This window comes from Labeo rohita, unplaced genomic scaffold (assembly GCF_022985175.1).
Source record: "Labeo rohita strain BAU-BD-2019 unplaced genomic scaffold, IGBB_LRoh.1.0 scaffold_83, whole genome shotgun sequence".
Classification (NCBI taxonomy): domain Eukaryota; kingdom Metazoa; phylum Chordata; class Actinopteri; order Cypriniformes; family Cyprinidae; genus Labeo; species Labeo rohita.
Window position 1 is genome coordinate 1 of NW_026129777.1, and position 12276 is coordinate 12276.

The 12276-nt window shown below is 34.6% G+C and overlaps 2 protein-coding genes across 4 annotated transcripts in view; one reads left to right on the forward strand and one right to left on the reverse strand.

Moving 5' to 3' along the window:
* Nucleotides 1-6: 6 nt before the first annotated feature.
* Nucleotides 7-2999, forward strand: LOC127162074 (sodium/potassium-transporting ATPase subunit alpha-1-like). Its single transcript, XM_051104861.1, has 13 exons — nucleotides 7-197; nucleotides 283-475; nucleotides 573-748; nucleotides 824-960; nucleotides 1066-1216; nucleotides 1292-1460; nucleotides 1545-1699; nucleotides 1786-1909; nucleotides 1990-2135; nucleotides 2217-2347; nucleotides 2499-2600; nucleotides 2682-2773; nucleotides 2869-2999. Exons 1-13 carry the CDS (start codon nucleotides 30-32, stop codon nucleotides 2895-2897), a joined length of 1773 nt encoding a protein of 590 aa, XP_050960818.1. The 5' UTR covers nucleotides 7-29; the 3' UTR covers nucleotides 2898-2999.
* Nucleotides 3000-3717: 718 nt separating this feature from the next.
* LOC127162076 (uncharacterized) overlaps nucleotides 3718-12276 on the reverse strand; it is a 61002-nt gene continuing 52443 nt past the window's right edge. For 2 of the 3 annotated variants that reach the window (XM_051104867.1, XM_051104870.1), the window contains exons 2-9: nucleotides 11558-11851; nucleotides 9913-10170; nucleotides 9461-9559; nucleotides 9039-9071; nucleotides 8881-8919; nucleotides 8220-8252; nucleotides 7862-7928; nucleotides 3718-7713 (exon numbers count right to left, since the gene is read on the reverse strand). In XM_051104867.1, the coding sequence (XP_050960824.1) occupies nucleotides 7707-7713; nucleotides 7862-7928; nucleotides 8220-8252; nucleotides 8881-8919; nucleotides 9039-9071; nucleotides 9461-9559; nucleotides 9913-10170; nucleotides 11558-11851 (830 nt within the window). In that variant the 3' untranslated portion in view covers nucleotides 3718-7706. Of the gene's footprint in view, nucleotides 7714-7851; nucleotides 7929-8219; nucleotides 8253-8880; nucleotides 8920-9038; nucleotides 9072-9460; nucleotides 9560-9912; nucleotides 10171-11557; nucleotides 11852-12276 lie in introns of all 3 variants that reach the window. The other variant, XM_051104869.1, reaches the window with a different exon arrangement.

Genomic DNA, 12276 nt, shown 5'->3' on the forward strand with positions numbered 1-12276 from the left:
AGAAGTGCATTGAAAATGCATTTAAAAGCATGCAGGTTTTTCACATCACATCTGTTTTGCAGCGAGAGACAGCTGGTGATGCCTCAGAGTCTGCTCTGTTGAAGTGTATTGAGCTGTGCTGTGGTTCAGTCAGTGAAATGAGAGAGAAGTACCCAAAAGTTGCTGAGATCCCTTTCAACTCCACCAACAAGTATCAGGTATTTTTGTTGAGGTGTTCTTTGGAGATCAGAGGTTTTTAGATTAACTGGTCAAGCTAATAGGCCTTTAATATGCCTATCCTAGCTTTCAGTCCACAAGAATCCCAATCCCTCAGAGTCTAAGCACCTGCTGGTGATGAAAGGAGCCCCTGAGAGAATCTTGGATCGATGCTCCACTATTTTAATTCAAGGAAAAGAGCAGCCTTTGGACAATGAAATGAAAGATGCTTTCCACAATGCTTATTTAGAGCTCGGAGGTCTTGGAGAAAGAGTGTTGGGTAAAGCCACCTTACTAAGTTCTGATTGCATTAGAAAAATTAACACAAAGAATAGTAATTTACAGAATAATGAACAACTCCATGTTCTCCCTTAAAGGTTTCTGCCACTTTAGCCTCCCCGATGACCAGTTTCCTGAGGGTTTTGCATTTGATACTGAAGAAATGAACTTTCCAACTGAGAACTTGTGTTTTGTTGGCCTCATGTCCATGATCGATCCTCCTCGTGCAGCTGTACCGGATGCTGTGGCCAAATGCCGGAGTGCTGGAATCAAGGTGTTGTGCTCATTCATAAGTTGAAAAAACTTCTGCACCTTTTCTTCCAACTGAAATATGAATCTTCCATTACAGGTTATCATGGTTACTGGTGACCATCCAATTACAGCAAAGGCTATTGCAAAAGGTGTTGGCATCATTTCTGAAGGCAATGAGACTGTTGAAGACATTGCTGCTCGTTTGAGAATCCCTATTGAAGAGGTTAATCCAAGGTAATCTTGTTACTTCAGCCACTTGCATGTAATTTATTCCCTCCGTTTCTAAAATTCAGCAAACATGTTGCTCTAGATGCTTGCTAATACAAAGTGTTTCTCTAGAGATGCGAAGGCCTGTGTGGTCCATGGTGGAGATCTGAAGAATATGACGCCAGAACAGCTGGATGAGGTCCTGCAACACCATACAGAAATTGTGTTCGCCAGAACTTCCCCACAACAAAAGCTGATCATCGTGGAAGGTTGTCAGCGACAGGTACTGTCAGACAGTTATCTATTAATGCTAAAGGATTTCAGGTAGCATTTTAATGCATTTTATTTTTCCTATCAGGGTGCCATTGTAGCTGTAACCGGTGATGGCGTCAATGATTCTCCTGCTCTGAAGAAGGCTGACATTGGTGTGGCTATGGGTATCGCTGGATCTGACGTATCCAAACAGGCTGCTGACATGATCCTTCTAGATGACAACTTTGCCTCAATTGTCACTGGAGTAGAAGAAGGTATGATATTGAGAACATAATTTGACTGAAGAATGATAAAGGTTACTTAGACACTTATTTTTTCAAATGTATATTCAACTTCAGGCCGTCTGATCTTTGACAACTTGAAGAAGTCCATCGCCTACACGCTGACTAGCAAGATCCCTGAGATGTCACCCTTCCTCTTTTTTGTCCTTGTTGGCATTCCTCTACCTTTGGGCACCGTCACCATTCTCTGCATTGACCTGGGCACTGACATGGTATGGAAAGGAACTCAATTTATATGTATAAACGTAGAGAACTGTTAAATGTGCATGCATTTATTTTTATCTATTTATTGCCACAGGTTCCTGCCATCTCACTGGCCTATGAAACTCCTGAAAGCGATATCATGAAGAGACAACCCAGAAATGCTGAAACAGATAGGCTGGTGAATGAGAGGCTCATCAGTATGAGCTACGGTCAAATTGGTAAGTGCATACTATTCCATACAGAGCACTCTAGGTATTCATTGCTGTTCGTTTCTTATGTCTTCATATTTAAATTGTAGGCATGATGCAAGCTGTCGGCGGGTTCTTTACCTACTTCGTAATTCTGGCTGAGAATGGATTCTTGCCTCGGGATCTGGTAGGAATTCGAATTGGTTGGGAAGACAGATATGTCAGTGACCTGGAAGACAGCTATGGCCAGCAATGGGTAGGTGTCACAGCTCTACCAAATTTAACAGATGCTAAACCAAATGCTGTTCTTTTAAATAATGCTTCTTGTCTGATGCAGACCTATGAGCGCAGAAAGATTGTGGAGTTTACATGCCACACAGCCTTCTTCACCAGTATTGTGATTGTGCAATGGACTGACTTGCTCATCTGCAAGACCAGGAGGCTTTCCATCTTTCAGCAGGGAATGAAGTATGTACACATCAAACAGCCCATAAAATATTGGCCTGATATCTATCAGACTGAATTGTTTGTTCAGTTCCACCTCATTGTTGCTCATTGTACGTCTATAAGCCCAGTTATATTGATCATAATTTGTTTGTTTTCCTTTTTTCTTTTGTAGGAATAGAGTCCTCACCTTTGGTCTGTGTTTTGAAACTGCTCTGGCAGCATTCTTATCCTACTGCCCAGGCATGGATGTTGCTGTCCGAATGTATCCCATGAAGTAAGTGGAATCTGAACGTTTTAATGAAAATCGCTTAAAGGCATTTCATGCTGTTTAACCATGTTTTCTTTTTTCATTTAGACCACTGTGGTGGTTCTGTGCTATGCCATATTCGCTGCTCATTTTCATCTATGATGAAGTTAGAAAATACATTCTTAGGCAGAACCCAGGAGGTAATATGCATTTTCATACATTCATGTTTCTCAAGTAGAATTTGTTGCATTTCAGATCAAGAATTAACTAGTATTTGTGCTTTGTTTTGTTTTAGGTTGGGTGGAACTAGAAACATACTACTAAAATGACAGATTTCTATTGGGGATGTGCATAGAGACATTCATTTTGATGTTTTCAAAATGATACAATGTCTATTTAAGTCAATAAATATGTTAGACTAAATGAGCTGAATTGGTTTTTATGTCTTTTGATGAAAAATTAAAATGAAGATCCAAGTGACCTGCACAGTAAGATCACTGCACAAAAGTATATGTGCTGTACAGTGTCTGGGCATCATAAGAATACTTTTCAATAAACCCTTGAATGAAAGCTAACACCGATAACTGCACTATTTAAAATACAAAGTAAATACATTTTCCATACTTGCAGTTTTAGTACTACCAGATGACAATGATGACTGTTAGACAGAGTTGTTCATCCTCTAGGGGGTGCTTACGGACACAAGGCACATACAGTGAATTATTAAAATAGGATTATTTTTAGACAGTTCATTTTCACCAGTTTTCATAGCGATTATTGATGAAGCATGTTGACAAGTCAAATTCAAATTCCAAATGTTCTGTGAGGCAGAATTTTTTTTTATTTCCATTTTGATTCAATCAAATTCAATATCCAAGGAAGTTAGGGATCACAACAAATAGCGCCCATCCCTGCTATAAAAAAAAATAATAATAATAAAAAAAATAAAAGAAAAAAAAATTCTAGCATTAAACAGTGGTATGGAATACATATTTCATGGGGCTACCTAAGAACAGATTTATTTACATAGCACTTTAGCAAGAACTGAACAGTCTACAGAAAGGGGGATGATGCTTCAAAAGAAGTTAAGACATCTCTGAAGTAATCGATCTTATCCTTTCCTAAATAAAACACACCAAAGAGATGGCATAAAGCAACATTTAATGATAATATAAAAAGGTTGTGTTTTACAGAGAAACTGCTTGTTTGATGAATTTGTTCAAAACACACATTTGCAAAGATATGAAACACTGAAAGAGCATGTATTCATCCCATGATCCCAAGTTAAATCAATCATGTTTTGACAGTGTTGACATAGCCTTGCAACTCTACAAATAACAGTTGGTAAATTAATAAATGTTGTAAAAATATACACAAGCAATAATAAATGGCCATGAATACAAAGTGAACATAACATTATTGTATTGACTGATTTTGGAAAAATACATAATCACATTCATGTCACTGCAACAAGGGCTGTCACTGTGTGCAAGTCCAGTTGCAGTGACTGATCTGATAACTTGATATTTTCTTTTACACTTTTGAATGAGGATTTTCAGAATTACTTTTTTTTTTTTTTAAATGGCAACTGCCATTTCCCTTATTTTTATTGCACTGAAATTGTAAGATGAACCAAACCCAACTCATAGAACGCAGAAGACCACAAAGTCTATAGCTAAAGGGACAAACAGAACGGTCTATGTCCACTGTCATATTGACAAAGAATATAATAGTGACTTCCTTAGTTCTTTTCTTAATCCCTTATTAGCAACAATAGTTGGGTTAGTATTGCACTGCAGTTCCTCTTTTTAAGTATAAAACACAACACCAAAATACAGTCAGCATCATTCAGGGATAGAAGTAGTTCGATCTTTTATACATTCATATTCAACTGTAACTCATTGACACTGTATGTACAGTCTTACGACTACAAGAAGGATGTTTACCCAATCTCTTTAGGTTGATTAGCGATAGTGAATTCCTAAATGTCAATGCAGTCAATGCCAATTTATATCAAAAATAAATAAATGGAAGGCAGAAACATTTCACACTTACTCTATTTAAAATATCAGCTTCAACAGATACGCATAAGGAAGCATACAAATTGTAATATAAGGTTTGCATATATTGAAGTATGGCTGAAAATCATTTATTTCAATGCAAACAAGCAATAATCCCAACAATTATAAATACATCTTAAGTGTGCCAAGATGAGGAAAAAAAAAAGTTAAAGTCCGAACAATCCATCTATGGGTGTAACCCACTTTGCTTAAAGAAGCTGAGGCCTTGAAAAGGGAAACAGTGTTATCGTTCAGATGTCATGCTTTTAAAAAACAAAAAATCCAGTTCAGTACAGTTTTAAAAGGACATAAAAGAAATACAGATTATTTACATTTGGATTGATATGATAAAACCTGTGGAATTTACTAAGTGATTGCATTATTTTATAAACTACCTACTTACAAGTCGCTAACTGACCTAGAATGACAAATCACAATTCTGAATTAGGCTGCACTGTAATTTCAGTGATTTATGCAGTTTTGAGGGAAATTAATTCGTTTGATTTGCAAACTGATTGAGCAGCAGAACATTGGTGGAAAACAATGACATTCTGCCACTTACTTTAAAAAAAAAAACTACATAAATAGAAATATCAACAGCAAAAAAATCTCAGATTATTACATAGCATTCTGAAATACTTGATTCTGGTTGGTTATTATTTCTAAATAATGACATTTTCCAAGACAACAGTAAAAAACCAATGTTTCCTACAATGCTGTGCATGCACTGCTGCTCCACATTCTCTGTAATTAAAGGGGTCAGTGGATGCCCATCTTCCACAAGTTCATATGATTCTTAATGAAAAGTCTATAATATACTTTGGTTAAAAATTCTCAGTGGTAGTGTAAAACAACACCTTTTTTACCTTGCCAAAATCAGCTCTGCAAAAATCATCCTGTTCTGGTCGAGGTTGCTTGTGTTAATATGTTAATGAGCTCTGCTCGCCCCGCCCCTCTCTTCCCCTCTGTGAAGTGACGAGCCTGTTTACTTTAGCCGCATTTATCCACTAAACTTGCTAACTAACACGTTATTAGGAAAGGTGATTGCAGAGATTCATAAAAAACCCTTATACTCACTTCTGCTGTAAGTGAAGCTGGATCACAAATGATTCGTGCGAACATAGACGGATATATGTAGATCGGGAGGTGCATTCCCTTCACAAACAAACGTAAACCACTGCATCTTCAGTGGCTCAGATGTCGGGAGTAAATGACGACCACTATGTTCATTATTACATCCAACAACACAACACCTAAATCGCTCAATTGGAGATATTCTTGTCTAACTTACATCCCTGCTCCGGCATCGAAACAGTGGAGGTCGGACTTTGACAGCTGATCTGAGGTGAGACGCTCATGTCAATCAACTATCGTGAGAGTGTCCTCTGTTGGTGTGACGCCACACCGACAGGCATCTGAGAATGGTTCGATTTGAAAAAGGGGATATTATTTTTTCAGATTAATTAAAAACCACCGCATGCATTTTTATCATTATAGGGTAGATGTGTACATATACAGCCAACACACATTAATGTTCAAACAACATTAAAAAGTGAACTTAGCACCCGATGACGCCTTTAAGTTAATTAAACTAATTTAAACTCAAATAAAATTAAAATTAGTCCATATATAAAAAGTCTATCTATTTGGTTACACTTTATTTTGATAGTCCACTTTAGACATTCTACTAACTGTAAGTAACTCTGCAAATACAGTACTGTGCAAAAGTCTTAGGCCACTAGTATTTTCACCAGCTAAAAAATGGTTTAAAGTAAGTTATTTCTATCCTTTGCTGTAGTGTGTCAGTAAAAAAATATCTGTTTACATTTCCAAACATTCTGTTTGCCATTAATTGTAATAATCTAGTGAGATTATTGTTTGCACAAGGAGTCTGACAACAGCCAGTGCTCCACACTGATCTAATCTCATCATCATCCAGTCTTCCTGGAATGACATAAAGAAACAGAAAAACTGAAACAGACTAAATCCAGAAGAACTGTGGCAACGTCTCCAAGATGTTTCAAGTAACCTACCTGCAAAACTACCTGAAAAACTCTGCACAGGGGCACCTAGGGCAAAAGCTGCTTTAAACGCAAAGGATGGTCACATCAAATGCTTATTTATTTTAGTTAATATAAGTTAATTGATAAAGAAAATCTATTTATGACATTGTTTTTGACAGCATCCTCATTTGATGTGCTTAACTGCCTAAAAATTTTAACAGTACTGTAGCTTTGTAGGTATAGGTCTCTTAAAGCATCTTGGAGATGTTGCTACAGTTCTTCTGGATTTAGTCTGTCTCCGTTTTTTCTGTTTCTTAAGACAGACTGGATTGAATGATGGAGAGATCACATCTCTGTTTGCACAAGGAGTCTGACAACAGCCTGTGCTCCATACAAAAATCTCACTGGATTATTATAATTAATGGCAAAATGAATGTTTAGAAATGTAAACTGATATTTCTTACTGACACACTACAGTAACAGACTGACTTTAAACCATTTTTTAGCTGATGAAAATACTAGTGGCCTAAGACTTTTGCACAGTACTGTACATGTCTACTAACTCTCAGAGCAGACTGTTAGGCTAGGTTTAGGGTTAGTAGAATAAGCTGACATATACTTGCAAAGTTTAGAAGAGTGTTAAAAGATATTAAGCAGACAGTCTACTAATACTCTAATGACTAGTTGACATGCAGTTGCAAAGTTACTTACTGTTAGTAGAATGTCTAAAGTGGACTATCAAAATAAAGTGTTACCCAACTGTGCTGATCCAGGAGGATCATATCTAGCACCATCCACACATCTTTGTTTTGGTTTACACAGCCCAAATCCATTTTTTAATACAACCAATTTAGATAAAAGATTTATGGACTTTAAATTATAGATTTATAAGCACAAGTAACATTGAAAAGTACACAACTGGTCCTTTCTAAGAAACTAATTTCAGTTCATTGCAGATAACAACTGTTCCTTGCTCTGTTCCTGCGGATTTTTTCAAGATGATAAAATGCACAATGATTCTTCAGCCACCATAATGCAGCAAGTGTTGTTGTTTCATAGATGCAGAGCAGTTATTTTCTAGAAAGCAAATTAAACATATAATGACCTGAGAGTAAAACTTTTATAAACAGACTTTGATAATATTGATATATGACTATTACATAAACAGCAATGAGCTCAGATTATGAAAGAAAAAATATCAGTCCAGGTGCTCACTTTTACTTACTGTTGTTTCTCATCTGATGGAGAGGCATTTTCAGTGTCAGCATTTTCAGATTTCAGAGGCACCACAACTAATAGAAGACAATTGCACAAATAGACAAGAGTCAAAAAAAAATAAAATAATAAAAAAAAAAAAATAAATAATAATAATAATAATAATAATAATAATAACAACAGCCAGTGTCACGATAAAACAGAATTATTTTAAACATCTCCATGCACATGTAAAAATACAGTATCTAATGTAATGTGTTTATATTGTTAACTACAGTAAGTCATTATCCAACATATATAACAAGATGATGCATTTTGAAGCTCTTCATGTATGGAATATTCTACAAACAAGACTGTTATTGTCTTACCATCATAAACTGTTGAAACTTTGGGCTCTCCTTCTATATTTCCATGATGATGAACCAACAAATAAAAAATATTGAATTCAGCATTGAATATTATGTTATCCTTAATCAATTAATACTCGCATATTACCCTCCTCTCAATAATTGAATTAGATATGTCACTCTGTGTCCTCTCTTGTTAAGCTTGTGATTGGAAATTCTGGTGCACGCTGATGGTAATATACAAGATTCCCCTACTTACAGTTTAAAGCTCTTTGAATGTTACCTACACTATACAAGTGCTATACAAACACTTACTAATTGTTCTATAAAGTAAATACACTAAATTTCATCATATAAAGCGATTATGACTCTACAGAAGACGTGGATTAAACTGCTAGATTTATATGTATTTGTTTTTCAATCTCTTTATTTAATTAAAAATATCTTTTGTATACACAAAATGAGCTATTGATGACAGAATTTTCAATAGACACATTACTGGCCACTGGTATTGATGCTATTAAAGTTGTTGTTATAATTATAGTTTTCATTTTCGGTGTGAACCGGCCTATAGTCTTAATTCGTTGCCAGAATTTTACAGTCATTTATGAATATGATGGAAATGTAATAAGTTCTGAGTTTAGGATAAATAATAAACACAAATAACAAAAAAATGACATACCTGTCTCCTTTAAAAAACAATTCAGAGGGCCGAAAATCTCTGAATAGAGGAAAAGTCATTAAATGTGATTGAATGGTCTATAACAAGTATTTTATAGTAAGACACTAGTGTGGCATAACTTTCGAAAGAAAATCAAATGCAATCGAAGCCAAACTTACTTGGTATACATGAACAGAATTCATTAACAGGGTCTGATGAAGAAAAAAAAATGCAATTACAAACTGGTAATTTATCAGATTATAAATATAATTGTTGACAGTACACTTTGCAATAATCAAAATTTTTGCTAGCATTGCACACTTATCCAATACAGTGCTAAAGTTTCTAAAGAATACAATGTTTAAAACAGACTAAAATTAAAGATGAACACAATTAATAAACTTAACGTAAAACTTAATAATAATAATAATAATAATAATAATAATAATAATAATAATAATATTATTAATGTAAACACATTATGGTCTACATAAGGAGAAGTTGAAGAAAAGTAATAAAATTCATATTTGGTTCTCCTTGAAAAAAAAAAAAAAAAAAAAAAAAAGTAAAATAAAAGATAATAGCACAATAGGAAACCTACCATGAACGGACTTCACGAATGCGTAGAGAAAGGACATGATGAGAAGGGCGAGGATAAGGACACCAATTACAATTCCCACGATCTGTCCTCCATTTGATTCTTAAGAAAGAGAACATTGGATCCATAAAACAAATGCACTGCTAAAAAAAAACATTATACATCTTAACTAACTTGGTTAATATTATCAACCACCACAGAACCTCAAATGTCTGATATAGCGTATTTAAGGTGCCCTTTGATTTTTATGATTTCAACAAGAAATTAAAGTTTACACTATTTATTCTTTGATATATGCTTAAAGGATCTAGTCTTATTACAAATAATAAACATAATAATGTTTAAATATTTGCTGTCTAAATATTTGTTGAACGTAAATCCAATTTCTAAATACAAAAGCACCTAATCTTAGAATCTAAACACAAAAAATGATCTGATCTAATTTTCTGTCTTACCCGTCTTAAACAGATCTCTCTCATAGACCCGACTGGTCTCTTCACTCACATCGTTCTTGAGTGTGCATGTGTAGAAGTTTTGTGGATTTTTTGTGTTTTCAACCATGATGAACTTTCCCGGCTTATGGTTCTTCTTGCCCTCCAGTACTTGTCCAGTAGAATTCTTCCAGATGATCTCTTCACTGTCTCCACATCTTAAATACACAACATCAGGGTTACTGCTCTCCTCTTTAACTATCACAGGTTTGGAGACTCGCTCTGAGAAAGAAACAAAGAAAAAAACGTATGAATTTCCAGTCAACTGAGAAAACAAAATGAAATCAACCACAACTACAACATCCATGCAAAAAGAGCTGTGACACTAACATGGAACAATAATGGTATCAGAAAGTAATAATGTGGTACTTGGGAGTGTGCTATATGCATCATCTACAATAAGATAATTTTTTAAACAATGTGCAATTTTATATAATTGAGTATGCCACTCACTTCTGCAAAAAACAGACAAAAATACATCACTGAAGTCCAAGCATTTATTGTGTGATGTAGCCTATTAATAGTTACAGACAATGCAAGAGCACAACCGTAGCATATTTTAGAAAAACAATATATGTTTTAAACTAATTGTTTGAGTGAATGATTCAATATCCCATTCGTACAGAGTAAAGATATCATTTTTTGTCAATAACGCACACTCCTACGTATGGAAGCCAGTTTCCACCACTGAATAAAAAAAAAACGAAAAGGTATCTGCGACTTCATCTCACAATTCGGACTTTTTTCTCGCAATTCCGAGTTTACTTCTCAGAATTGTGAGATATAAAAGCACAACTGCAAGATATAAAGTCAGAATTGCATGATATTAACTCCCAATTCTGACGTTTTTTTCTCAGAATTGAGATACAAACTCACAATTGCAAGTTATAAAGTCCAGTCCTGAGGAGAAAAAAAAAAGACTGATATGTTCACAGAACTGTGAGTTTATATCTCACAATTCTGACTTAATAACTCGCAACATATAGAATAACATATAGAAGTACCATTTTACTACAGTATTTTTGAGCATATACTATGGCAGTGCCATAATATTGGGAGTACCTTGCAGTAGCATGTATATACAATTTGTACATGAATTGTACAACTGTACATTGTATCATGGCACTGTTTTTCTTTGTTGTTCTTCTTTTTTAGTATGTGAGGCTAAGTAAAAACAACCAAATTAATAATATAAATTTCCTAATGTAAATATATAAAACATTAATTTTGATTAGTATGCATTGCTAAAAACTTAAGTTGAACAACTTTCAAGGCATTTTTCTCAATATTTAGATTTTTGTTGTTATTATTATTATTTTTTTGCACCCTCAGATTCCAGATTGTCAAATAGTTGTATCTCAGCCCAATATTGTCCTATCCTAACAAACCATACATCAATGGAAAGCTTATTTATTAAGATAATGTATAAATCTCTCTCTCTCTCTCTTTTTTTTTTTTTTTAATGCACCCTTATGACCAGTTTTGTGGTCCAGGGGCACATGCGATGATGATTTAACAGTATTCATATGTATACATATAATAATAATAATAATAAAAATAATAATAATAATAATAATAATAATAATAATAATAATAATAATCAACTCACCCTGAACTTCCAACGTAAATCTTTGTTCCTGCTCTTTACTGTTGATGTCAATGGTATAAACTCCACTATGTTCGACAGTTAAATTAGTTATAGTGATTTGTCCAGTTTTCTCATCAAGAGTTGTGATGCCTTTGAATCTCGGATTCGGGATGTTTAAACCATCATCATCCCATTCAATCGCCTTGGTAACAACACTGCTGCTTCTGTGTTTCCATATAATGCTGGTGACCGGAGATTTTATGTTGGTTGGACGAAAAGACACTGTATCACCCACTGGTTTTATCTTAACTTCACCTAGTGAAATATGGAAGAATATGTTAGCGAACGTTCAACAAACACATTTCTGTCGGTACTTGTAGTTTCCGGATAGCACGTCAACAAAAAGTACCTAACAGTAGCCTATAATGTACAATATCTGGCCGTAGTATGACATCTAAATATTATATATAGAAAATACCATCGAACAAAAAATGACGATTATAAATGTACATATATTAAAGTAACCATTGTACAGCTATGTAAATCGGACTAACTTACACACCCTTTTCAAGTAGGCCCTGGGTCTGAGGCTAATAACTTCAAATTTATTTTCACAGCAGTTCTCCATAGCTCTGCTGCTCTTAATATAACAGTAAACACTATGGTATTATAAACAAAACATACAAAAATAAAACAGGAATCTGAAATATGGTACATTCTCCATGACAATGAAACAGACT

Coding starts and splice junctions, on each gene's coding strand:
- LOC127162074 (XM_051104861.1), top strand. CDS start 30: ATGCAGGTTTTTCACATCACATCTGTTTTGCAGCGAGAGACAGCTGGT. Junction 1,910..1,989: donor TATGAGCTACGGTCAAATTG/GTAAGTGCATAC, acceptor TTTAAATTGTAG/GCATGATGCAAGCTGTCGGC. Junction 2,136..2,216: donor ACAGCTATGGCCAGCAATGG/GTAGGTGTCACA, acceptor TGTCTGATGCAG/ACCTATGAGCGCAGAAAGAT.